The sequence below is a fragment of the Leptodactylus fuscus genome, chromosome 6, assembly GCF_031893055.1.
Source record: "Leptodactylus fuscus isolate aLepFus1 chromosome 6, aLepFus1.hap2, whole genome shotgun sequence".
Lineage (NCBI taxonomy): Eukaryota > Metazoa > Chordata > Amphibia > Anura > Leptodactylidae > Leptodactylus > Leptodactylus fuscus.
The window spans coordinates 153,455,807-153,481,260 of NC_134270.1; the positions used below are offsets into that span (position 1 = coordinate 153,455,807).

At 47.0% G+C, this 25,454-nt stretch overlaps 1 protein-coding gene across 1 annotated transcript; it reads left to right on the top strand.

Annotated features, from left to right (window-relative positions):
• Positions 1-776: 776 nt before the first annotated feature.
• Positions 777-24,994, top strand: BCL9L (BCL9 like). Its single transcript, XM_075277601.1, has 8 exons — positions 777-1,226; positions 12,867-13,171; positions 16,565-16,687; positions 17,543-17,747; positions 18,928-19,012; positions 20,570-22,124; positions 22,781-22,945; positions 23,350-24,994. Exons 2-8 carry the CDS (start codon positions 12,913-12,915, stop codon positions 24,258-24,260), a joined length of 3,303 nt encoding a protein of 1,100 aa, XP_075133702.1. The 5' UTR covers positions 777-1,226; positions 12,867-12,912; the 3' UTR covers positions 24,261-24,994.
• Positions 24,995-25,454: the final 460 nt, after the last annotated feature.

Sequence of the window (25,454 nt, forward strand, 5' to 3'; positions counted from 1 at the left end):
TCTCGCCTTCCTCCTTATCCCCCCAGCCTCCTGTCTTCCTCCTTATCCCCCCTGTCTTCCTCTCCTTATCCCCCAGCCTCTCGCCTTCCTCCTTATCCCCCAGCCTCTCGTCTTCCTCCTTATCCCCCAGCCTCTCGCCTTCCTCCTTATCCCCCAGTCTCTCGCCTTCCTCCTTATCCCCCAGCCTCTCGTCTTCCTCCTTATCCCCCAGCCTCTCGCCTTCCTCCTTATCCCCCAGTCTCTCGCCTTCCTCCTTATCCCCCAGCCTCTCGCCTTCCTCCTTATCCCCCAGCCTCCTGTCTTCCTCCTTATCCCAGCCTCTCGCCTTCCTCCTTATCCCCCAGCCTCTCGCCTTCCTCCTTATCCCCCAGTCTCTCGCCTTCCTCCTTATCCCCCAGCCTCTCGCCTTCCTCCTTATCCCCCAGCCTCCTGTCTTCCTCCTTATCCCAGCCTCTCGCCTTCCTCCTTATCCCCCAGTCTCTCGCCTTCCTCCTTATCCCCCAGTCTCTCGCCTTCCTCCTTATCCCCCAGTCTCTCGCCTTCCTCCTTATCCCCCAGTCTCTCGCCTTCCTCCTTATCCCCCAGTCTCTCGCCTTCCTCCTTATCCCCCAGTCTCTCGCCTTCCTCCTTATCCCCCAGTCTCTCGCCTTCCTCCTGACCTCTCTCGTCTCCTCTCCGGTCTTCTTGCCCTCCACCCCCGCCTTCCTTGCCCTCCACCCCCGCCTTCCTTGCCTGTCAGGCTGCTGGGTTCCCTGGCTGTGTGTCCCAGGTGTGCGGGAGGCTGGGAGGACTGAGCACAGGAGACAGGAGGAGGAGGGAGAGCAGGAAGCAGTTAGAGGGGAGAGGCTCTTATTTTGACAGCGGGCAGGCAGAGCGGCTGTACGATCCAGTGTCTTCCCACATCCGAGATCATAAGCCCCCGGGAGCGGGGTTATCAGTCCTGCACCGCGGGGAGGGGGATCATCCTTCCCGGGGTCCCCCTCCGTTCTCTCCCTGGCACATGCCCGGATTGTAAGCGAGGAAGTGCCGGGCAGCCTGGTTACATGCCCGCCGTGCCCTGCAGCTCGGAGGAGGGGGCACGGTGCTCGCCTCAGCTGCGGCTCTCTCTCCCCCTCAGCCCCCGAGCTGCGGATGCTGAGAGGGGGAGAGGGGAAGCTCGGGATCCCCTACAGGAGGCCGGAGACGGAGACAAGATGGGAGGCCGCAGGGGAGAGCACTGAGGAGAGGTAAGCGGCAAGGACAAGGCTGCAGCCAGGTGTAGAGAGTGGCAGCAGCAGGCACCGTGCCCATCTGTATGTAGCAGCTGTACATCCCCAGCACCCATCTGTGCCCACACCGAGCGACCGCACACTAGACAAAGCGACACATTGTGACGACACGTGTGCTCGCCGCTCCGTCATTGTGTCACCTATACACCGTGCTATGACATCACAACACGTATCACATAGGACGGCTACACCACGCGTTAAGTTGGCGAATTTCGCAATGTTTGGCGGACGTTCCACTGATCGCAATGTAAACGTTACAGCGTGGTGTCATGTCTCTGTTCACACCTGGCAGATGTGCAATATTGATACGCTACCATTCACACCTTGCCTTTTCTACGTCGTAGTCTGATTACAACCGACCGTGTGTGTGTACAAGGCCGAAGGGTCACGTTGACAGCTGGCACTTATAGGGCCGACTGTTACCTGGTATTGTATCCTGCACTGAATCATCATTGGCATTGCTGGCAGTACCCATCATGCATCGGGCAGGTTATGTGTATGCTACAAGGAACTATTGTTACAGTCCATAGACGTGGCGCGTCGTCGTAGTCATCCCGAGATACTGTAACTTTTTTGTTTATGTAGAAAGTTAGCTGGGTTTGGAAAGGAGATAGGAAAGGGTCGGAGTAGGGCAACGGGCAAGAGAGGGCTGGGGACAAAAAATTGGGCTCTCACACTATCCCCTAACCAAGCCTTGGATTGTAGCATACACTTCAACGCGTTTCACTAACACATATGCGGGATCAAAGACTTTGCTTCACTTGGGAAAATGTTTGTACCCGGACCAAGGTTAACTGGCTTATTGCACCCCCTCTGGCCTTCAACACCTGGGGCAAATGCCCCTGTTGCCCCCTTACTCCAGCTACGCTCCTGCCTAGGTCATCAGGGCTAAATATAACAGTACTAACGCAGATCAATCCTTCCTAAAGAGCGGGATGGCTTACGTTACAGAATAGCATCCTATCTGTACAGGTAGTAGTAATAGCCAGGGCCACACACTACGCCCACACAGCGATATCCCGGGGTCTACACTGGTCCCATGCTGACCAGATTGGACGCACATCAGATGAATCATGGAAATCTGCTATGCATGACTTCAGCAGGGTTGTAGTTATAGGGGGTTCAATGGTAGAAGTCACCACTTGTCATGGACCCGCAGGGGACCCCTAAGGTCTAAGATATACAAGGTAGGGACCCCACTTCAAATTTTACCCTTGGCCCAGTGCTTCAAGTTACACCTCTGATCCATAATTTCTAGCACTCGATACAGGCCATCATGGTGCATATGGTCCTGGTCACAAAGATCGACCAAAATTGTACCTTCTGCAAGTCAACCTGACATCACATGGCAGAAAAATGGTAAAAAGTTGGATTTTTTCATTGCATTGTGTTAATGGGATTTGGTGAACTGCAAGGTAACATCTAACTGAGGTGTCCAAGTGGGCGTCATGTACACCAGGGCCACAGCAAGTGTGCTGTCGTAGGTGAGGAACCTACCTCAACCCACCTAAGACGTCCAAGACGTAGCCAATACCATCACAGCCAAGCAGTATTGGATCATATTGGAGGTGGCTTCGACTCTTATGACACCTTTAACATCTAGTCTACTGTATTGGTGAAACCAGGTCCAAACTGCAAAATTTAGGAAGTCCATAAAGAAAACTAAACACTGTAGTCGTATCCAGCCTCAAGACATAGACGTCTGGTGAACTTGGGCATCTCAACTGATGGCAAGTTCTCAGACTGATAGTTTGCACGTTCATGTTACTTGTGTAGTAAGAAAATTTTGTCAGATTTGCTTAAAAATCATTTCGGGTTCCGAAACTTCATCGATCCAACTTATAGTACAAAAAGCTGGGGGATATAGATCTGGAATACGACTGCCCTAGACGTCTCCAGGCTCGTACTGTACCCCCCTATGTGTTATATGGGGTCTTTTTGTCTATGGTATGTTTCCTCAACACAGTGCTTCACCATTGGGGCACAGATTGTCTATCTATAGTGTTATAAAACCGACCCTTAAAGGGATTCTACCATTGAACTCACATTTTTTCTTAAGGCTATGCTTCTCCTACCTTTAGATGTCTTCTCTGCGCTGCTGTTCGGTAGAAATCCCGGTTTTTGTCTGTATGAAAATGAGTCCTCTCGCAGCACTGGGGGCGGTCCTCAGCACTCAAACAGCACTGGGGGCATCCCCAATGCTGTGAGAGATATCTCCAGCGCCGCCTCTATCTTTTTCAGGAATGGTCTTCTTCCGGAGCTGGGTTCAAACTTCTAGGCCTCGGGCAGAGCCGACTGCGCATGCCCAGAGGCCACAAGAAAATGGCCACTTACTTACTGTATAAGCGGCCATTTTTCTTGTGGCCCGGGCATACGCAGTCAGCTCTGCCCGAGACATAGAAGTTTGAACACAGCTCCGGAAGAAGACCCGCAGAGAGGCCATTCCTGAAAAAGATGGAGGCGGCGCTGGAGATTTCTCTTGCAGCATTGGGCACGCCTCCAGTGCTGTATGAGCGCTGGTGACCGCCCCCAGTGCTGCGAGATAACTCATTTGCATACAGACGAAAACCAGGATTTCTATCGAACGGCGGCGCGGAGAAGACTTCTAAAGGTAGGAGATGAATAGCCTTTCTGAAGGCTATTCCTACATGTCATCGAGAAAAAAATGTGATTTTAATGGTAGAATCCCTTTAAGGACTATGTCCGCCACTATGCAGGCTCTCTCTCTATGCACTAAGCCATAGTCCACGTTTAGACTTGGCAAAATTGCCAGGTATTTGCTCGTTCCATTCTTAGCAATGTAACACTTAAATGATTTTCTGCAGATTTCCTGGATAATCCGCTGTGGAAAAACTTAGTCTTCCAGGGGTTTTCCCATCTGGGCGCTCCCTCGCTGATCTCAGTAGTCAGACTTCCACCCATCTGCAAACTATCCCTTATCCTGTAGATAAGAAATAACTTGCCCAGATGAAAAAAAAAAATTCCTTTAATTTCCTGACCAAGGTCCTCTAAACTGAACTGATAGCAACTTATGGATCTGTGACGCTCTGAATTAGGGTCAGATGACTGAAAGTAGAGTGGGCTGATGCTGCAGCTAAATAGGAAGTTTCTATCATATCCCACTACTTTATTCACATTAGTACAGGTCAGTACTTCTCTTTGTATGTCCTACAGCTGTTTCTGACTAAATGAGAGGCAGTTATACAGCAGATTCTCCTTTATTTAATGTGGACAATGTATGTCATCTTGTCTCACCTTGGGTTATTCATTTTAGATAAAAGATGGTTATGGGGAGATCTGATCACAAAGTACAAATACATGAAGGGACAACACAAAGAGCGTTCTAATGATCTTTGTACTTCTAGGCCTGTAATAGTAACAAGGAAACATCCTCTACATCTAGACCAGAGACAAGGGGACATCCTCTACACCTAGGACAGTGACATGGGGACATCCTCTACACCTAGGCCAGTGACAAGGTGACATCCTCTACACCTAGGCCCGTGACAAGGGGACATCCTCTACACCTAGGTCAGTGACAAGGGGACATCCTCTACACCGAGACCAGTGACAAGGGGACATCCTCTACACCTAGACCAGTGACAAGGTGACATCCTCTACACCTAGACCCGTGACAAGGGGACATCCTCTACACCTAGGCCCGTGACAAGGGGACATCCTCTACACCTAGACCAGTGACAAGGTGACATCCTCTACACCTAGACCAGTGACAAGGTGACATCCTCTACACCTAGGCCCGTGACAAGGGGACATCCTCTACACCTAGGTCAGTGACAAGGGGACATCCTCTACACCGAGACCAGTGACAAGGGGACATCCTCTACACCTAGACCCGTGACAAGGGGACATCCTCTACACCTAGGTCAGTGACAAGGGGACATCCTCTACACCGAGACCAGTGACAAGGGGACATCCTCTACACCTATGTCAGTGACAAGGGGACATCCTCTAACCTAGACCAGTGACAAGGGGACATCTTCTACACCTAGGCCAGTGACAAGGGGACATCTTCTACACCTATGTCAGTGACAAGGGGACATCCTCTAACCTAGACCAGTGACAAGGGGACATCTTCTACACCTAGGCCAGTGACAGTGACAAGGGGACATCCTCTACACCTATGTCAGTGACAAGGGGACATCCTCTAACCTAGACCAGTGACAAGGGGACATCTTCTACACCTAGGCCAGTGACAGTGACAAGGGGACATCCTCTACACCGAGACCAGTGACAAGGGGACATCCTCTACACCTATGTCAGTGACAAGGGGACATCCTCTAACCTAGACCAGTGACAAGGGGACATCCTCTACACCTAGGCCAGTGACAGTGACAAGGGAACATCCTCTACACCTAGGCCAGTGACAAGGGGACATCCTCTACACCTAGGTAAGTGACAAGGAGACATCCTCTACACCTAGGCCGGTGACAAGGGGACATTCTCTACACCTGTGACAGTGACAAGGGGACATTCTCTACACCTATGTCAGTGACAAGGGGACATCCTCTAACCTAGACCAGTGACAGTGATGAGGGGACATCCTCTACACCTAGGCCAGTGACAAGGGGACATCCTCTACACCTATGTCAGTGACAAGGGGACATCCTCTAACCTAGACCAGTGACAAGGGGACATCTTCTACACCTAGGCCAGTGACAAGGAGACATCCTCTACACCGAGACCAGTGACAAGGGGACATCCTCTACACCTATGTCAGTGACAAGGGGACATCCTCTAACCTAGACCAGTGACAAGGGGACATCCTCTACACCTAGGCCAGTGACAGTGACAAGGGGACATCCTCTACACCTAGGCCAGTGACAAGGGGACATCCTCTACACCTAGGTAAGTGACAAGGAGACATCCTCTACACCTAGGCCGGTGACAAGGGGACATCCTCTACACCTAGGCCGGTGACAAGGGGACATTCTCTACACCTGTGACAGTGACAAGGGGACATCCTCTACGCCTAGGCCAGTGATAGTGACAAGGGGACATCTACACCTAGAGGAAAGGACATGTCATCAGCATCATAGATGGGGATTCTTTACTGTAAGAGCAGTGAGACTATGGTGCTCAGTGCCACAAGTTATTGTGATTGTGGTTTTACTGTGCAAGTTCAAGAGGGGCCTGGATGTCTTTCTTGAAGGAAAAAATATTACAGGTTAAGGATTTTAGGCTTTTGGACATGACAGGTTAATCTCGGGTTTTATACTGATTGTCGGATTTGGAGTTGGGTTTACAAAGGAATTTTTTCCCCTGACATTGGGCATTTGCCATCAGCCATATTGTTGTTTTTTTTGCCTTCCTCTGGATCAGCACTGTAGGGTTATAGGTGTGTTTTGATGGACCTGTGTCTTCATCCAACCTCATCAACCTTATACCAGCTCAGGGAGAAGTTCAAACTACAGCTAGAACCTGCAGAGGGAAAAATGTCCTAAATACAATCAATAGAAGTCCTATAATGGACAGAAGTTATATGATATGCTCTGGCAGTGGAATTCGGCACTTATTTTGAGTTAGATTCTACCTCAAATTCATCTGCATCTTCTACCCCCAAATCTGCCTCCCATGGCTTCAATGTAGGGTGCCTTCCTTCTAGTAAAGGTGGCCATATACATTAGACCTAAAGTTGATCAAGACGGGCAGATTCAACAAAAATGGATACAATTTAACAACAAACAATAGTTTTAAGTAACCGATGACAGAACGTTATTGTCTAGATAGAAGTTTGAGGTGCCTACATTTTTTATGGCCTATATACAAGCAATACATCTGCCATTACTTGCAGTGGGATTGAACGTTTATGACCACATTGGTGGAATGATCATGTACCAGATATTGGTTAAACCATCAACCAACTTCTAGAATGTTTGGCCATCTTTAAGGGGTTGTACCAAGTTATGAGGTTATCCCCTATCGATAGGGTAGGGATAACTTTATGATCGGTTCTGACCATGATCCCTATTGCTCCTTTCCATTCTTAGTGGGAGCACTGGAGGTAACTGAATGCTGAATACTTGGCTATTTCCATTGCTCCCATAGAGAATGAATGGTGTGGCAGGACTCTTGCTAGGCCTGACGTTCCATCAGGACGGGAGAACTGGAGCCCTGTTGTCAGGATTGGTCTTAGACTACTATCCCCTACTCTATTGATAGGAAATAACGTTATAACGTTGGCACGGCTCCTTTAGGGATAACCTCTTTCCCGCTAGTTTAGTAAGCTGTACTTTATATTCCTTGAGCCCTTGCTATAATGGATGTCGGGTAAAGTGAACACCTGATAGAGGCGGCTGAGTCGCAATGTCAACTATTCTGTATGTAGAAATGCGTCTGGTGATCCTAATATCATGCGGATATATTTGCTTTTCCTCAAAGAGTCCCTTAGGCTGCGTTCACGCCCTTGGCGTATGTGCTGTGGTTTTGTGAATATCTCAGCAAAACGAGACCTCGTGCACATGGCAGAATAGGGTATAATGAAATCGGAGGCATACACAAATGCAGGACAGAGTCTGAGGCTAGGCTCATATCTGCGTTGAAGACTCCATTCCCCATTCTGCTTAAAATAGGCGTAAAGAAAAGCCCTGCAAGCAGAACTTTACTGTCCGCCATTTTTGGCAGAAACCTGGCAGACCCCATTACAGTCTATGGGGTCTGTGGGTTTTTGCATGTAACCGATTTTTAAGTGATTAGGGTTTCCGTTTTTCGTACCTGAACGCTGGTGTGAACCTAGCATAAGAAACTCCTGCAAGGAGGACTATATCTCTGCCACTTTCAGTTCCTAAACAAATGACACCCGACGGACCCCATTAATGGGGTCTGCTGGGCTCCACGTGTAACCAGTGTTCTAGAAGTCAGCGTCTCCGCTGCTTGGGTCCTTCGACGGACCCAAACAATGAAGAGAAAAGTGAATAGCATTTGCGGAAACAGCGTAGATCAGTGAGCTTTGCTGTTGCCATAACTTCCATACATAGGTTTGCAAGGCTGGTAAGCCGCAGTGAGAAAAGGAAAACTCACTCTGCCACCTCCTTATGGCGACACCGTCTCATCTATGGAAGGATTACATTTGTTAAAGGGGTTTTAGGAGCTATTAAAATGTTATGAAAAGACAGAAAATGGGTTAAATTTCCAATAAAAAGCCCTCTGGTCCTTCCTACAGGGCTGTGTATTGGCTGCAGCGATGGTATGTTATGTTATACAGTCAGTCACTTGCTATAGTGGTCATATGCTTTAAATTCCAGAGAGGTCAACGTGTTATTGTACAGATACAGGTATGGTGTCCTAGTGGCCAAAATGGTACAAAAATTTGGAAGCATAGCTAATAAGAGTAATGAAAAAATCCATTGGACTCGGCTATATGTGGCATCTATTGCTGCACTGCCGGATCTGGTGGATTACCATGAGTGATAATCCACTGGATTACAATGACTAAGGAGCTAATCCTCTGGAAAAGACAGACTGGATAGCAGGAGACTGGGGGGCTCTAAACTACCAGACTGGAGCGCTAAACCAATGGACAAAAGGGACGTGGGAGATAAACCAATGGACAAAAGGGACTGGGGAGGTAAATCACTGGACAATAGGGACTGGGGAGGTAAATCAGGACAATAGGGACTGGGGAGGTAAATCACTGGACAATAGGGACTGGGGATGTAAATCACTGGACAACAGGGACTGGGGAGGTAAGTCACTGGACAATAGGGACTGGGGAGGTAAATCGCTGGACAATAGGGATTTGATAGGTAAATCGCTGGACAATAGGGACTGGGGAGGTAAATCACTGGATCCTCAGTTACTGTTATCCACTGCTTTATCTACCTAGTCCCAGTTGGCCAACTATGTTCCTCCCTAGTCCTTGATCTCCAGTGGATTGGAGTCCAGTCCACTGGAGATCAAGGACTAGCAAGGAACATATTTGGATAACTGGGATTAGGTAGATACGGCAGTGGATAACAGTAACTGAGGATACAGCCCTTTGGACAACAGGGACTAGAGTTGGGGTAAACCACTGGACAACAAGGCCCAAGACACAAAACCATTGGACACCAGAAACTAGGGCAGTTATCCCACTACCTTATTATCCGCACAGGAGCCCCTAAACTATTTTCCCACCTCCAGTGTACACGTACTCCCCCTCTCTCATATTTGGGGCCTGTTTTTGCGGGTGTTAATGTCACATTTATGGCTATGTCCACACATAATGGACTTTTTCCAACACCCATATCTCCATCTATTTGTTGCAGAATCTGCATTTATTACTTATCCTATTATGCAGTATTTTGCTAAGGGATGAATATGCTACTAGCCACATACTCCTACACGGTAGCCATATGTCTGAATCTAGTTCCCCTAAACTAGGTCCCAGTCCCATTCACTAGGTCTGGCTGTTGCTCAATGGACAGAAAGCAGCAAAGTACAATGAGTGTAATGTAAAGTTATATCTAAGCAGCAGATGGTCAGATTGTGATGGGTCAGAACTTGGCTATTGCGTTTGATCAGGTTCTAGCCCAGACTAATATACTTGCTATGTGGTGCAATGGTATATAAATATTAGAGCAGTCGGAGTATAGCCTCTTGCAGACGTCTCTGTGATAGATGCCAGTGTCCCTGCTTCTGAGTATAATGCATATTTTATAGTACGGAGTGTGACTTGTGCTGTGTCATTACTACAGAGCTGCTTTAGTTTACAAAGAGAATCCACTGCGCCACTCACAGCAATGTGCAAGGACAGGGCGCTGCAGATAGCAACACATGGACTTTTTCTGGGGACCCCTCCAGTGTAGTATTTAGCAGATGTCTACAAATACCCCTTCAGGTTAGTGGATATCTCATGACCACATGCATGTCTCAGTGAAACATACATGCATGTGTAATGCAGTGAGTGTGCATTACACATGACATGACTTAGGGGTACTCCTAAGTTGTTTTGAGTGCCCCCCTGTAATCTTTCAACCCCTTAACCCCATGCAGGGATCTGGACTTTGCTACAGTAGTCTCTGTTCAGTGGCAGCCGATCCAGACAATTCGAGAGATATCTGTCTTTGGCATCTACAGGGACAGGCAAAGATGTGGTCAGGGGACAGGCTGAGGTCAGGACAGGCAGAGTTTGTGAATAATGGTAATCCAGGCCATAGGTCAGGACAGGTGGCACAGGTTCAGAGTCAAGTTAATGGGCAGAGGTCAAATATGGCTAGTTGGATATACACAGGAAACATCTTTGCAGGAACTAGATAAGCTAGGAACCTTATATACAGGGGTGTGATTTCATTGGTGCATACAGTCCAAAGGCTTGCACTCTAAAGGCCTGTTCCAGAATTTTTTCCTATCCTTATGCCATAAATGTACGATAAGTGGAGGGGCCAACAGTCAGATTGGTTGCTTCCAATGCCGCTACTATCCAGTGCACAGAGCTGGAAGATATCTCCCGAATCCGCCTTTCCAATATTTTCAATGGGAGTCAGAGATCACTACAGGAAGTGGAAAAAAAGGAGCGTCCTGCTCGATCTTGCCGTGGACTGCGCTTGTGGGGTCCACGGCTTGAGACTCCCTCTATGTATCTGGGCCTCATCATGTCGGGATGGTACGACGGAATACTTACGCACTACATTGGCATCCCATCGCGGCTAGCCGTCAGCTCTTCAATTTCCTCCATGTGAACTAACCCTTAGGGAGTTTGGCATTTTTTGACGAAACCTGCAATAATGGCGCCTTGGACGCAGATGTGAACGCAACCGAATGAAGTATTTTTCTACTTCGACCTAGATCGTCAGCGGCAGGAAGCTGTGTAGCTGGGTAACCAGTTTGTTGTGGAAACACGTGGGAAGATGTGTGTATGTGACAGCTTATATAATGTACAACAGGAACAGTTTGTTTTCCAGGATTTTCTGTTCGGCATCCTTGTTGTTTCTGCGTCTCCCTGCTGTTGACTGTTCAATGTGTCTAACAGCGTTCTGCGGCCACCTTGCCAACTCACAGAGAACATGCAGACTAATGGAAGCTGCCAGGACCTTCTCATCTGCTCTTAAGGTGACCACATACATTAGATTCGTGCCAGCCCAAACTGCTGATTGGGCTGGGGGTGTCTGATGTGTATGGGGGCATCTTATAAACCTCACTGCCCTAGGTTGATCTATGTTGGAGTCTTCCACTCCATCCAAACGGTGAGAATTGGTTATTCCAATGTAACGCACTAGAGTCGCTCCTGCCGTGTTCTGCTGCAATGGAGTCATTGGACAATCTACCGAAAACCAAAGAAGACCCCCTCACCTCCCGATACTATACAGTTCCCGCAGTACGTCATAGTGATAGCGCGGACACAGGGCATCACAGTATTATGTGGACTTCACCTCGTCTCTTACACTTGGATTTAGATTATTTAACCTCTTAGATGCTGAATACAGTATCTGGGTGGTAATACAGCAGCTGGGGTAAAGGACTAAGGGTAATGTCTCATTCACACGACTAAGCCAAGACGGCATTTGTGCGACACCCATTCTCTTCAATGGCCAAATCAGATCTGTAAAATTGGTCCTGATAGTCCAAGTCGTGAAGAAATAGAACGTTTTCTACGGTTGATCTGATCTGATCTCGAGTGCTGCTTTTTTGCAACGTGGGGCCTCAGCCTTAAGAAGTTTGTGAAGAAGTTTTTTTTGCCTAGTGCACATTAAAAAAATTCTCAAAAACCGCCTCAAAATCGTCTTTAGGCTAAGGCTTTTTTGTTGCAAATTTTAGCAGCGATTTTTTGGCCAAAGCCAAAAGTGGTTGCAGCAGGAACGGAAAATATCTAGGAGGTCTTAAGCCGGGTTCACACGGGGGTTTTTGGACTGGATTTTGACGCGCAGGCCACCTCAGAATCCGGTCCCAAAAAAACGCCCCCCATTGACTTCAATGGGAACCGTTCACTTCTTTTTTCCCGGTAGCGGTTTTGTGCCGCTCTCGGAAAAAAGAAGCCACCTGCCCTGCGAAATCCACCACGCGTCCACGGTGCGACACCTCCCACCCAACTAGGCCCATTCATTTGGGCCTAATCCGGAGCGGAATATCGCGACTGGATGCCAGTGGCTAGCTGTTATATGGACCGGATTCTGAGGTGGCCTCCACGTCATAATCCGGTCCAAAAATCCCTGTGTGAACCCGGCCTTATACCTCTCCATTCTGCTTAATACACTAATGGTTTTGGCCCAAAAAAAGACAGGAAAATCTGCAACAACAGGGGCCTCAACCTTAGAGTTTTTTCTTCTCCCATTTACTTTTATGGGTGTTTTTAGGCCAAGGATAGAGATTGATGCTATTTTTTCCTCTAGCTGAACAGAAATATTTCCGTGTATTATATAAGCGATAACTTCATAGAAGTTCAGGTCCCCAAGAAGAACTAAAGAAACAGAAAAAACCCAAAAGCTTCAAAAAATATATATAAAAGGAACATTTTTGTATTTGGTATTTTTAAAATTTGGTATAGTGTTAAGATTCCCTCCTGCAGTGGTGGTGAGGGGTGCTGCTGTTACCAAAAATTGTTGAATTTTTTTCTCGAGTTTATACTTATAGTACTATTAAAACGTGTCTCATTTTGTTGTCCAGGTCCTTGACATCCCTCTTATCATCAGTGTAATTCTCTGCCTATCCAATGCACCCTGAAAGCAAACTGACCAACCATGGGAAGGCATCTAGCAATGGTGGACAATCACAGCCTGCAAATGTGAGCCAAGGATCCAAAGGGACAGGGCTGCTTGGCCCCAAACCCAATCACATGTCACCAAGTGGTGTGGGTCTGAAAACCGCACAGAACCAGGCTCCAAACCATGGCAATGGGCAAAGAGAGCCAGCTGGGGAGGTAGCCGAGCAGAAAGAGCCGGAGACCCCCTCATTGGACCCAGAACCAAAAGGTAAGATGTTAACACAGTCATGTTATTGGGTGTTTTTATGGTAGTTCATATTGACCAGAACTATCCTCTTCATCCATACGGACTGTAGCTTAGTCTCAGGAGCATGACAGTCCTTCCATTGTGCTATTCAGCAGTGTTCTTAAAGGGAGCCTGTTACCAAAACCCAGCCTGCATATAGATAGGTTAGGGTCACCTGAGTCATATGGTGCCCGCTCCTTGTGAATCGATGCCTCAGTTGTGGAGATATCGCTGTTTTTGACAATATACAGATGATCTGTTTGGAGCCACGAGGGTGTTGCCAGCAACCCTTTGGAGCAATGGGAACACTCTCGTTGCTCAGAAGAGCCTATTTGGCAATGGGCACGAGGAAAACACAGTATGATTCTGGTGACCCTAATCTATCTATCTGCAGGGCTGGGGTGATATGCTGGTTCTGGTGACACTAACCTATCTATCTGCAGGGCTGGGGTGATATGCTGGCTCTGGTGACAGTAACCTGTCTATCTGCAGGGCTGGGGTGATATGCTGGTTCTGGTGACACTAACCTATCTATCTGCAGGGCTGGGGTGATATGCTGGTTCTGGTGACAGTAACCTGTCTATCTGCAGGGCTGGGGTGATATGCTGGTCCTGGTGATTGTAACTTATCTATCTGCAAGGCTTGATATGTTGGGTTCTGGTGACCAACCCTCTTTAAGGCTTGGACATCTAATGACCTATTATAAGGATAATCCATCATTGTTTAAGTGGACACAAACACGAGTATCCCAGCACTTCCTCCCTTCATCTTCTCTTTTCTTCTTATCCTATTTTGCCTCAGAAATAAAAGTTACACCTATATAAAGAAATCCTTATATGTCCCAGAACCTCAGCTGCGCCCCCTGGCTGACGTTGCACTTTTTATTTCTTTGTTTTACAAATCTGTCTCTTTTTTCTCTCGCCCCCACCATTTCTGAGCAATGTGTGCAGGTAGTTTTGGTGCCTGATATGTCAACAAGTAGGTAATGTCAAGTGACTGGAGTCAGGCAGGAGCAGGCAAGGGGGTCTTTTTATTGGAGCTCACGCCTTTTACCCACTGCTGTCTGACACCGCCTACTTGACATTAGACATTAGTTAGCATATCAGGCACCAAAAATAACAGCACGAGTTGCTCAGGAATGGTGGGGGCTAGAGAAAAAATTCTAATTGCTCCGGAATCAGCGAAAGGTGCTTCTTAAAAGATGCAAAGAACTGGAGTTGGTGGAGGTGGTAAAAGGTCTTCTTTAAGATGGATCAAATAACGTGTTTTACGCAACATCTGCTGCTATTCACATGCCGTACTGTTCGCTTCTCCAGCCGGAAGTATTGTTCCAGGATGCAGGCTAATTGTTATAATCTGCACGTTAGGGGATTAATAGTTCCTTTTGGGACGGATCTTTGGTTGGCTGATATCCCAAATCACGTTGCAAGGTTGGATATAGACTTTAGAATATCCAGTAGGTGGCGCCACAGAGACAGATTTGTTTCCCCATGGATAGGGCTAGGGGTACATTACCTGGCCTTTCCAACTTCCTACCCAGCTCTAGGGAGTTCAGAGGTGGCAATCGCTATCGGGCCATGGAGCCTGAGAGGGCCCAAAGGTCTCTCAACAACATAAGATAACACAAGTATTATAGGTCGCACTTGGTAAGTGGGGGAACATTACAGACTTTGCATTGGGGTCCAGGAGCTTCACTTTACGTCTCTATCCCTATCCCTGCTCTCTACAATAGTACAGCCAAGACCTCTCAACTACCTAAGTGCCCCATGATGTACGGATGAGGGGCAGGAATCCCATAACAGCTGTATTGTATAGCCACGTGACGGGTTCCTTTAAAGGGATCCTATCATTCAGATGGAATTTTTGGTGACTAAAACCTCAGAATAGCCTTAAGAAAGGCTATTCTTTTCCTACCTTTAGATGTCTTCACCACGCTGCCGTTTGGTAGAAATCCCATTTTGTTTCTGTATGCAAATGAGTTCTCTCGTAGCACTGGGGGTGTCCCCAATGCTGCGAGAGAAATCTTCAGCGCCGCCTCCATCTTCTTCAGGAAAGGCCTCTTCCTGTGTCTTCTTCCAACGCAGGTGGTGAAACTTGTAGGCCTCGGGCAGAGCCAACTGCGCATGCCCACAGGCCACAAGAAAATGGCCGCTTACTTACTGTGTAAGCGGCCATTTTTCTTGTGGCCGCGGGCATGCACAGTAGGCTCTGCCCAAGGCCTACAAGTTTCACCGCCTGCTACGGAAGAAGACACAGGAAGAGCCCGTTCCTGAAGAAGATGGAGGCGGCACTGGAGAGTTCTCTCGCAGCATTGGAGACGCCACCAGTGCTGTTTGAGCGCTGGAGCCCGCCCCCAGTGCTGTGAGAGAACTAATTTGCATACCGGCGAAAACCAGGATTTCTACGGAACAGCGGCGTGGAAAAGACATCTAAAGTTAGGAGAAGAATAGCCTTTCTTAAGGCTATTCTGACGTGTTAGTCACCATAAATTCCATCTGAATGATAGGATCCCTTTAAATTTATCTACATTACTCTGCAACGACTTTGGACTTGTCCCAAGCTTCTTCTGATCCCTCCGCGCCATCCTCTTTTATGTTAATGTCTTTGTAGAAGTTAATATAGTCTGCAAATATTGAAATTGGACTCTGTAAGCAACGAAGAATGACTCTGTTTACCAACCACGTCAAAAAGCGGATCCTCCCTGCGCCTCTGGCTGAAGTGTCCTATTAGACTTTGGCTTTAGTCTGGTCAGACTAGCACGGTGATTACGTTATTACATTATAGGTGAAGGTTTTTAGCACATTCAGGCCTACAAATTACCTCTTTTTAGCCTAAGGCCATATGTTCATTGCTACAATTTGTATAACCCATTTGACCCATGAGGTCATTTTTATTACTACCACTTGTAGAGAATTAGGCACGCGGTGTCCCCGCTGCATTTTCACTTGTGTAATTGGATTTTAGCATTTATAACTCAGCTTTTAGGTAATATATAAAGCTGACAGCATGTGAAGGCTTTCACTGCACAAGTGAATGTTGAGCTCTACATTTCACTTTAGGTAGCAGAACCATTCCTGGTCCTGGTTTCTTTCCAATGTAATCATTAGTAAGTGATTTTCGCCTGCCTGGGGTACAGATAAATCCACCCATAGGAAGAGAAAAAACACATTGTAATGCCGGCAGCTTGGAGCTCTGACCATTGCACCTGACCATGCACGAACTCTGCCTGTCCTGACCTCACAACTCCTAAAGAAAATGAACAAAAAGTAACCCGATCTCTTTCTGCTCTTTTGTTGACGTTGGCTACAAAATAATTCGTAAAACATTGGTGTTGACGTTTCGACTTTTACCTGCTATGTGTTGAACTTTTTTCAGGAGAGGCACCCCCTCGCAGCAAGAGGCGCTGTGTTTTGGAACGTAAACAGCCATATAGTGGAGATGAGTGGTGTTCAGGACCAGACAGTGAAGAGGATGAGAAGAATCTAGTGGTCTCTCATAGTAAGACACTTGTACTTCCCTATAAATATGTAGTATATGTCTGTGTGTGTGTATGTATATGTGTATATATATATATATATATATATATATATATATATATATATATATATATATATATATATGTGTGTGTGTGTATATTCTTCAATAGCCATCCCTGCACTGATTCTGGCACATTGGAATTTTTCTCTCTAGCCCACATCGTACCTGAGCAATCATTGCAGTTAGTTTTGGTGCCTGATACGCTCACTAGACTGTCTAAGTTCAAGTGGGTGGTGTCAGGCAGGAACAGGTAAGGGGATGTGATTTTGTTTATTAACACTGTCACCTCTGATTGGAGCTCTGAGTCATTCCCAAATTGCCTGTTCCTACCTGACACCACCCACTTGACATTAGGGTGTCTAGTTAGCGTATCAGGCATCAAAACTAACTGCATTGATTGTTCAGGAATGGTCAGAGCCAGAGAAAAAATTCCAACTGTGCCGGAATCACCAGAGGGATGACTATTTTTTAATTAAAGTTTATCCATCATACAGTAGTAGAAGTGCAATATTTGTCGATCGCTGTAGGTCACTAAGTTGGGCAGACAATACTGCGATTGCAAGGAATGGAAGAGGGTGGTGCATTAAGGGATCCGCCATGTTTTCCAGAAGCAAGAGGGCATAAGACGACCAGGACCTCACCATCTCCACCTGGGAGGAGGGGAGCCTATTAAAAGAGTGAAAGGGCTCAAGTTGGGTCTTTAGGCAACCTGTGAAACAACCTTCCATGCCTATATAGGAAATAATTGTAATGTTGGAGAACAGGCTGGTTATGAGAGCGACTACTCAGTGTTCTTTTCTCTCTCCATCTTCCTAGGCTGTAGTGTTACTGAATCTACAATAACCGCTCCTACAGTGCCAGGAGCAGGATCAGCTTCCCTTCCAGGACTCAATGACTCCAGTTCTTCCAGCACATCCCATGGGGCCAACCAAGGCTTACATGGAGAGGGAGGAGGGCCAGGAGGTCCATCCAAAGCTCCCTCACAATACGTCTATGTCTTCACAACATACTTGGCAAACACGTAAGTCATTGATTCTAAATGTGATAACCTATATCACCGACTGTGGGCTATGATAGATGTACCTTAAAGGGGCTGTCCAGGGGAATAAAAAGTAATTTTTGGACCTGATGATTTCCAGATTAATTACTTGTCACAGGAGAACCCCAATGGTTTTGTCACTTAGGGTGTGTGAAAGGCATTCCTTTGAAACCAGCAGGAGACAGATAAGGGGGCTATAAAAATGCAAAGACAGGCAAACTGGGGGAAGGGGAGAGGTCTGGTGGACACAGTAGATGACATAGAAACATTTTAACCCCCATCCCAGAGGGGTAAACTAGACAGGAACAAATAATATTCACAGAACTCGCCTCCATATCAATCCACTGTCCATTGACTGACCGGGGAGAAGACTCAAGGAGGACGTCTCTGAAACATGAGATAAGGTCTAACATTATGGAAACCATTGGTGTCCAGACAAACTTTGTAACACCTTTGGAGCCAGCCAAGCTGGGTGGTGGCCATCTTAACATTCTTCCTAAGGCTGGTCTTACACGGCCGTAATGTAAGTCCGCAATTGAGGGTCTTCAATTGCAGACACCTTATATTCAGTGCGGCCTCTTACACCACCGGATACTTTATCCATGGTGTGTCGGGCCTCCGCACTGAATAGAGCAGGTCCGTAAAGGCCATGAATTCACGGCACTGCACGGACTCGCCCATAGAATTCTATGGCCGAGTGCGGCAGGACACGGACATCTGCGGTGTCTATGTTGCTGATCAGCAACTTGCGGACCGTAGACTCAATACGGTCGTGCAAGACCAGCCTAAGATCCATGAGATCAGAAGAGCTGTAACTCGGAAGGTTTTGTGCTTTTATTTTGTGTTTTGCTCGTTTATGTGACTTTTTTTGTTTTTCCTGTTTTTGTAAGCACTGAACCTTTATGTATTAAAGTGTTCGCTGTAATATTGGTCCCTGTAGGCTGTAAGTGTGTTTGCCGTCTGACTATTAGAGAGACGTGTGCATATGTGAGTTGGGTTCCTACTACCCCAAATCAGTAGGTGGTGACAGCATGTATCTGGGGGTATAGACTGTAGGGGTTGTGATTTATGCTCGGGTTTGCAGCTTGAGTGAAGGGCGAGTTTAAGAGTTTAAGTTTGAGTTTCAGGAGACATATTCTTATTTTCCCCTCTTTCCCCACAGGGCAGCCGAAGCTGTTTTACAGGGCCGGGCAGACTCCATCCTGCTTTACCACCAGCAAAATGTTCCTCGAGCCAAGCTGGATGAGGTGTGCAAACCCTTCAGTTCAATATCCCATTGTCATCTGCTTGTATGTACTGTAGTTTGTTTATATCACTGTACGGCGACTCATAACTTTGGTATAAGAGGATGTTCTATTGCTTTCTCTTCCTATGTGCATGATGTTTCCACACATTATCATATCAGCAGTACCATGTCTGCCGTCTGGGAGCACAGAGTGAGAATTCTCTCCTATATATAGTCCCACATAAGTTATTGACTCTTAGTATACAGTAAGGGAAGCTGAGCTGTCCTCTATTATAACTCTATGCCAGGAGCCTGTCTCTTCATCAGCAGGAACTGTGATTGGTGTTTTTCCAAAAATTGCTGTGTGTAAAATTAGCCTTAAAGAGGACCTTTCATGTACTCGGGCACGTGGTGCAATACACCGCTATAAAGCCCACAGTACGCTGAATTCAGTGCACTGTCGCCCTCAGTCAAAAGCTATCGGTGCCGGTACTGTACCTCTTCAGTGTCAGAAAGGCATTTCTGACGGTCTGTCAGGAACGCCCCTCCTCACAGTAGCGTCTATTGCGCTGTACTGTCTGAGGGGGCGCTCCTTACTGCCCAGCCATGACGCTGAATGGTAAGAAACGACCCCTACAGCGCAATAGACGCTACTGTGAGGAGGGGCTGTCAGAAACGCCCTTCGGACACTGAAGAGCTACGGTACTGGCACTGATAGCTCTTCAGCGGGGGCACAGAACGGGAAAGCCGATAGTGCCCTGAATTCAGGGCATTGTTGGCTTTCTAGTGGTCTATTACACCGCATGTGCCCGAGGTCATGTAGATTGTGAGCCCCACAATGTACTCTTTTTTTTTTCACACTATCAGAAATCCATGCAAACACGGGGAGAACATACAAACTCCTTGCAGATGGTTTTTTGCCCTTGGTGGGATTTGAACACCAGGACCCAGCACTGCAAGGCTGCAGTGCTAACCACTGAGCCACCGTGTGGCCCCTTCTTGGATTATTCATCTGAGGGGTTGCCCTGGTAGCCAGAAGTTGCAAAGAATAAGCCGTTAGCTATGTAGATAGAATAATAAAAAAAAGTTATGACATTTGTAAGGCGAGGAGGGAAAATATGAAAAAAGTCCCCGGGCATTAACATACAAACTACCCTGTGTTAAAGGGATTATACTAACTGTAGGCGTTATCTCCTATCAATAGTGTAGGGGATAATTTCATGATGATCCAGTCAGGCCATTATCCTGATGGAGCAGCAGGCTGAGCATGCAGCCTGCCACTCCATTTATTTCCTATGGGAGCGCTAGAGAGACCTGAGTACAGCACTTGGCTGTTTCTGTCCTCTCTATAGACATGAGTAGGCCAGCAGTGTGCATGTGTGACCACTACTCAATTCACTCTCCTCCTCACTGAGGACCAGGGGCTTGGAATACTACTGTGAGTGAACGTTGGGGTTCCAGCTGTGGTGCCTATAAAAGTCACACGTTTATTATCCATCTGGTGGGTAGGCGATACATGTTTTTGTGGGATACCCTATTTAACTATATTTCAACATATTTCTTTTCCTCGTTTTTTTAGGATGCTCTCCAGAAACAACCTAGCACTCCAGATACAGCAGGAGAGGATTCTGTGCCCACGCTACCACCTACTAGTTCACCCGCACCAGCCAGTCATCCTGCAAGCACGCCTATCCAGCCTCCCCCCAATGTGTTACAACCTGAAGCAGCAGTGGAGGAGACAAAACAAGACTTGACCCCAAATACGGCGGGAAACAACAGTAGCCGTCCTGCCAGTAGCCACTCCAATCCGCCACCCGCTGCGTCGGCCCCATTACCTGTCGATGACCCTGGACTTTTGGAAAGTACACAAGAGCCCAACGTGCCAATGAGTGCAGAGGGTCTATCGAGAGAGCAGCTTGAGCATCGGGAAAGATCTCTTCAGACGTTACGAGACATAGAGAGGCTGTTACTTAGAAGCAGTGCTGACAGTGAGTCATTTTCAAGGCACAACACAAGTCCAGTGGAAGGGTCTGTACCTTCTCATCCTCCACCTCATGTCCCTTCAAACCCACCAACTCCAATAAAAAAGTATGAAGAGCCCTTGCAATCTATGATCACACAGACTCAAAGTTTGGGGGGCCCAGGATTGGATCAAGAAATGGGAGGTCCTCCACCAGGACCAGACATGGGTCATCAGATGAGTCTCATGATGCAGAGGTTAGGACAAGACAGTCTTACACCAGAGCAAGCTGCATGGAGAAAACTCCAGGAGGAATATTATGCCGAAAAGAGGAGGAAGGAGGAGCACATGACTATACACGGGAGGTCAGCCCCTGATTTGATGCTGCGGGGACCTCCGCCGCCATACCACAACAAGCCTGGAGAACAGTGGGTTGGTAATCGGTTACCTGGATCCTTAGAGGGACAGGAAGCCATGCAACTTCGAGGTGGAGGGATAACATTCCAGGGTCCAAGATTTCCAGGCAGATATGGACTTGTGCAAAACATACCAATGGACGCCATGGGAGTCATGCAGAGAACAGGTAGATGGCCTGAAGATATGACACCAATGGGTGGGGGGCAAGGTGGCTTTCCACAAAGTGGAATTGCATATCCTGGAGGAGGTCAAGGAGAAGTGGAGAGGTTTTTAAATCCTCCTTCCCGTGATGAGTTTTTGCGACAACAACTGCTAGAGAAACGTTCCCCTGTTCACCTGCAGAGACAGTTGTCGGGACCTAGCGGGCAGGGCATCGATATGGAACGAGTGATCATGCAACAACGTTCAGGTGACCCTTCTATGTTCCAAGGAGATGGCTTGGGTAGTGGATCTACCATGGGTATGGATTTTGGAGGTTCTCGAAACATGGTAAGCCCCACCATGGGGCGTCCAGGGGCAGGCAGGGACCTGGAATCAGCAGGAGGCGGTGGAAACCTCAATATGAACATGAGTGTCAACATGAATATGAACCTTAATCTTCAGATGACACCCCACCAACAGATGTTATTGTCACAGAAAATGAGCAACGAGCTCATAGGTTCCCAAGCAGGAGTAGGAACGGAAGAGCTGGTTCGGACAGCACGAGTGCAAAATGGCGGCGGGATGACAGCCGGTGGCCAGAAGATGGTAGTTCAAGGTTAGTTTTGTCAAGGTCAGACAGGCTTTCCTCATATAACTATATGCAATAGGAGTTGAGTATGGAAATACTTGAACCAGATGGCAGTGTTATGTTGAGCACAACGCGTCACATCCCAGTGCCCGTAACAACTGGTTCCAATCGGCATTGGTCGGTTCACATGACTACAAACAGGAGTATAAATCGCACAATATCAGAAATTACAATCAACAAAAATCGGATGGAATCACTTTTTTTTTTTAATTTTATTTTATTTATTTTTAACATTGTGTCTCCATAAGGTCACAATAGACATAATAATTAACATGTAATAACCAAACTATACATCTAATGAATTATGCAATATTAATAAGTGTAGAATATCATTCGTATATAATATAATAATTAAGCATTTTATTTTGAAGCTGGAGACGATCACTTTTTTTTTTCCCAACTCCAACCAAAACTGCCCCAACTCCAACTCTACAGTCCTAGTATGCGGTATAGTTTACTACACTGGTTTAGTTGTTTACTTGCTTTCTTGTGTAATACGTCAGCATTTGTGACTTAGATTAAGTCCTAAAAATCTATACGTCCTCTACAACTGCACTGTATCTTTAAGACTTCATAATAAATCCTATAGACTGTGATGTCATTTTTTTTTTAAAATCTTTTAGATGGTGCACCAACCCAGAATCCTTTATCCTTGATGATGTCGCAGATGTCTAAGTACGCCATGCCCAGCTCTACGCCATTGTATCACAATGCGATTAAAACAATTGCCACCTCTGACGATGATTTACTACCAGATCGGGTTCTCCTTCCACCCGGTAGTCAGCAAGGTAAGACTCTTCAATGCCAGGTCTATGGTACTTAGGTTGGGCCACACTCACCCCGCACCATTCATTGCAATGAGAGTGCCAGGTATTGCTGAGCGGTGTACTTTGGCTCTGGTGCTGCCATTGAATTGAACGGAGTGGTGGGTGCATTGCCTGGTCATCGCACCCACCAATTATTTTTTTGAGCCTTAAGGGGGATCAGGCACTGATGTGAGTGATGGTAATCTCTCTATGGCGCTGTGGAATATGTTGGTGCTACATAGCCAATGGGAAAGACATCAATAATAGGGTTGAAAAAAGTCAACTCTTTATCAACTCTCGTCCTGGCTGGCACCTACATGAGTAGAGGGCATGTGGGGAGGGGGTTTCTAAACCTACATTTACTGGTGATGTATTATTTGTTTCAGGCCCCGGGATGAATCCTCCGATTTCTCTGCATTTGAATTTAAGTTCTTCGCATAGTCCAGTAGGAAACATTGGTCTGCAAGGACAGCCACCACTTTCCCATGAACCTCCTACTTCAATGCTTAGTTCTCCTGGTCCTCCCATGCACCCCTCCATTGGCCCTTTACAGACTCCTTTGATGATTCCTTCTGTGACCCAAGATTCTTGCTGTCCTGGTCCTGGATCACAAATGATGTCCTCCAACCCGCTGGTCTTCCCACCGCGTCTGCAGCCTGGACCTCCACACAATCCATCTTTACCACAGGGAGGTGGAAATAACGCCATGCAGCAGAACTATCCAGAAGATACACCCAATCAGCCCCGTCTGCCACCCAGGATGTCAGAACCCTACGGTCCTGGTCTTCCTGCTGTGCTCACGGACCCAGAACTCGGAGAGGTAATCCGACCATCACCCAGTGGTATTCCAGAATTTGACTTGTCCCGTATCATGCCATCAGAAAAGCCAAGCAGTACTCTGCAGTACTTTCCTAAAGGAAGTACACAACCCCCCAAACCACACCCCACTAATATGCACCTTCTTGGCCTGCAGAACATGATGGTTGAGCAACATTCGGGTCGCTCAGGCCCAAGTCTTCCAGGCCCACAGAGAACCCTGGGAATGCCACCTATGCACCCTATGGGTAGGACAGGAATGGCACCTCCATCTCAGACAGCGCAACAGAACTTCATGTTAATGAAACAGCGGAGTGTGTCAGGAGAGATGTACCCCCAGAGTTCCACCATGTTGTCACCACAGGGAGCTCTCGGTGGCCACTTGCATGGACAACAAAGCATGATGGTTGGACACCAATTGAGACAGCGTAGTGTATCCTTAGATACATACATCCCAGGACCAGGACACTTACCATTTTAGTGTCAGAGACTCACTAGCACCAACCGAGTTCTTCCTTCCACGACGATTCCATTTGAAGATGGCTCTCAAGGTTGAACAGTCTACAGCAGCTTCCTTAGCTACAAATCACACTCTTCTGTCCGAAATTCAGAAGCAAATCTTTAAGAGGTTGTCCACTTTTGGTTGTGTGTCCTGAGCTGCGGTGTTTGCTTAATAATGTAGTTGTTATGAGTGAAGAACTTATGTCTTTTCAGTGCAACCTCTCATCTTCCGGCAAAACAGAAGATCCTTCGAAACCATAGATGGATCAGTTTGGCTTTGGTATATTCCAGCATTTTTGTTTTTTATCTGAAGTCTGAGCAGATTACGATAAAATGTCTTTTTTTGACAGTAGAATTGGATATGGTTTCGGCTACGGGGACAAATCGCCAAATTTCTGGATGGCAGGGCATAGAAGTATTTCTCTGTAATAAAACTATGGTGTTTTTTTGTTAATTTTTTTTTTTTTCAGTTGTCCTTAGTGGTTGTCTCAGTGGCACCATTGGCAGTACATCTATAGAGTACGCCATCCATGTCCAACTGGTGGTTGACCTCTTTGGGTAAAGCTGTGTCGGTTTGTCTTCCATTGACTTTGGCTTCTTTTGGATTCCCCATGGTCTCCTTCAGACCATTGGGTTTCCCGAAAAAGTGGATGGGAGACAAAGTGACACAACGCTTTTGTACCACTTCTGCCATTTTGTTGTAGTGATCTATGGGGAATAATGGATTGATTTCACATTACTGCAATATATGCCATGGCATCCCCATTAAAGGGGTTTTTGAGAACATATAGTTTTCTGTGAGAAGGCGGGGGAGGGGGAAAAAAACACATGCTCCCTTGTCCCTGGTGCTCCAGTGTCTCCCGCCAATGTTGGCGCCCTGATTCTTATTCCTCGCCTCATGCGTCCCATGTCCTTTCCTTAGACCCAGAGAGCAGCAGGTTTGGTCACCGTAACACCAGGGATAGGTAAATATGGGTTTTTTTTTTGGGGGGGGGGGTTACAGTCCCTGGCCTCCTTGCGGAAAACTGTATATCCCAGACAACCTCTTTAAGCATTGATTAGTCTATTTACTAAAAGGTTTCACCAGGATTTTAATCCACCTGATCGCGGTGGTCACTGTTTTTGATCTTCCACCGATCTGAAAATTAAAATGTATACTAAGGAATGATAGGTC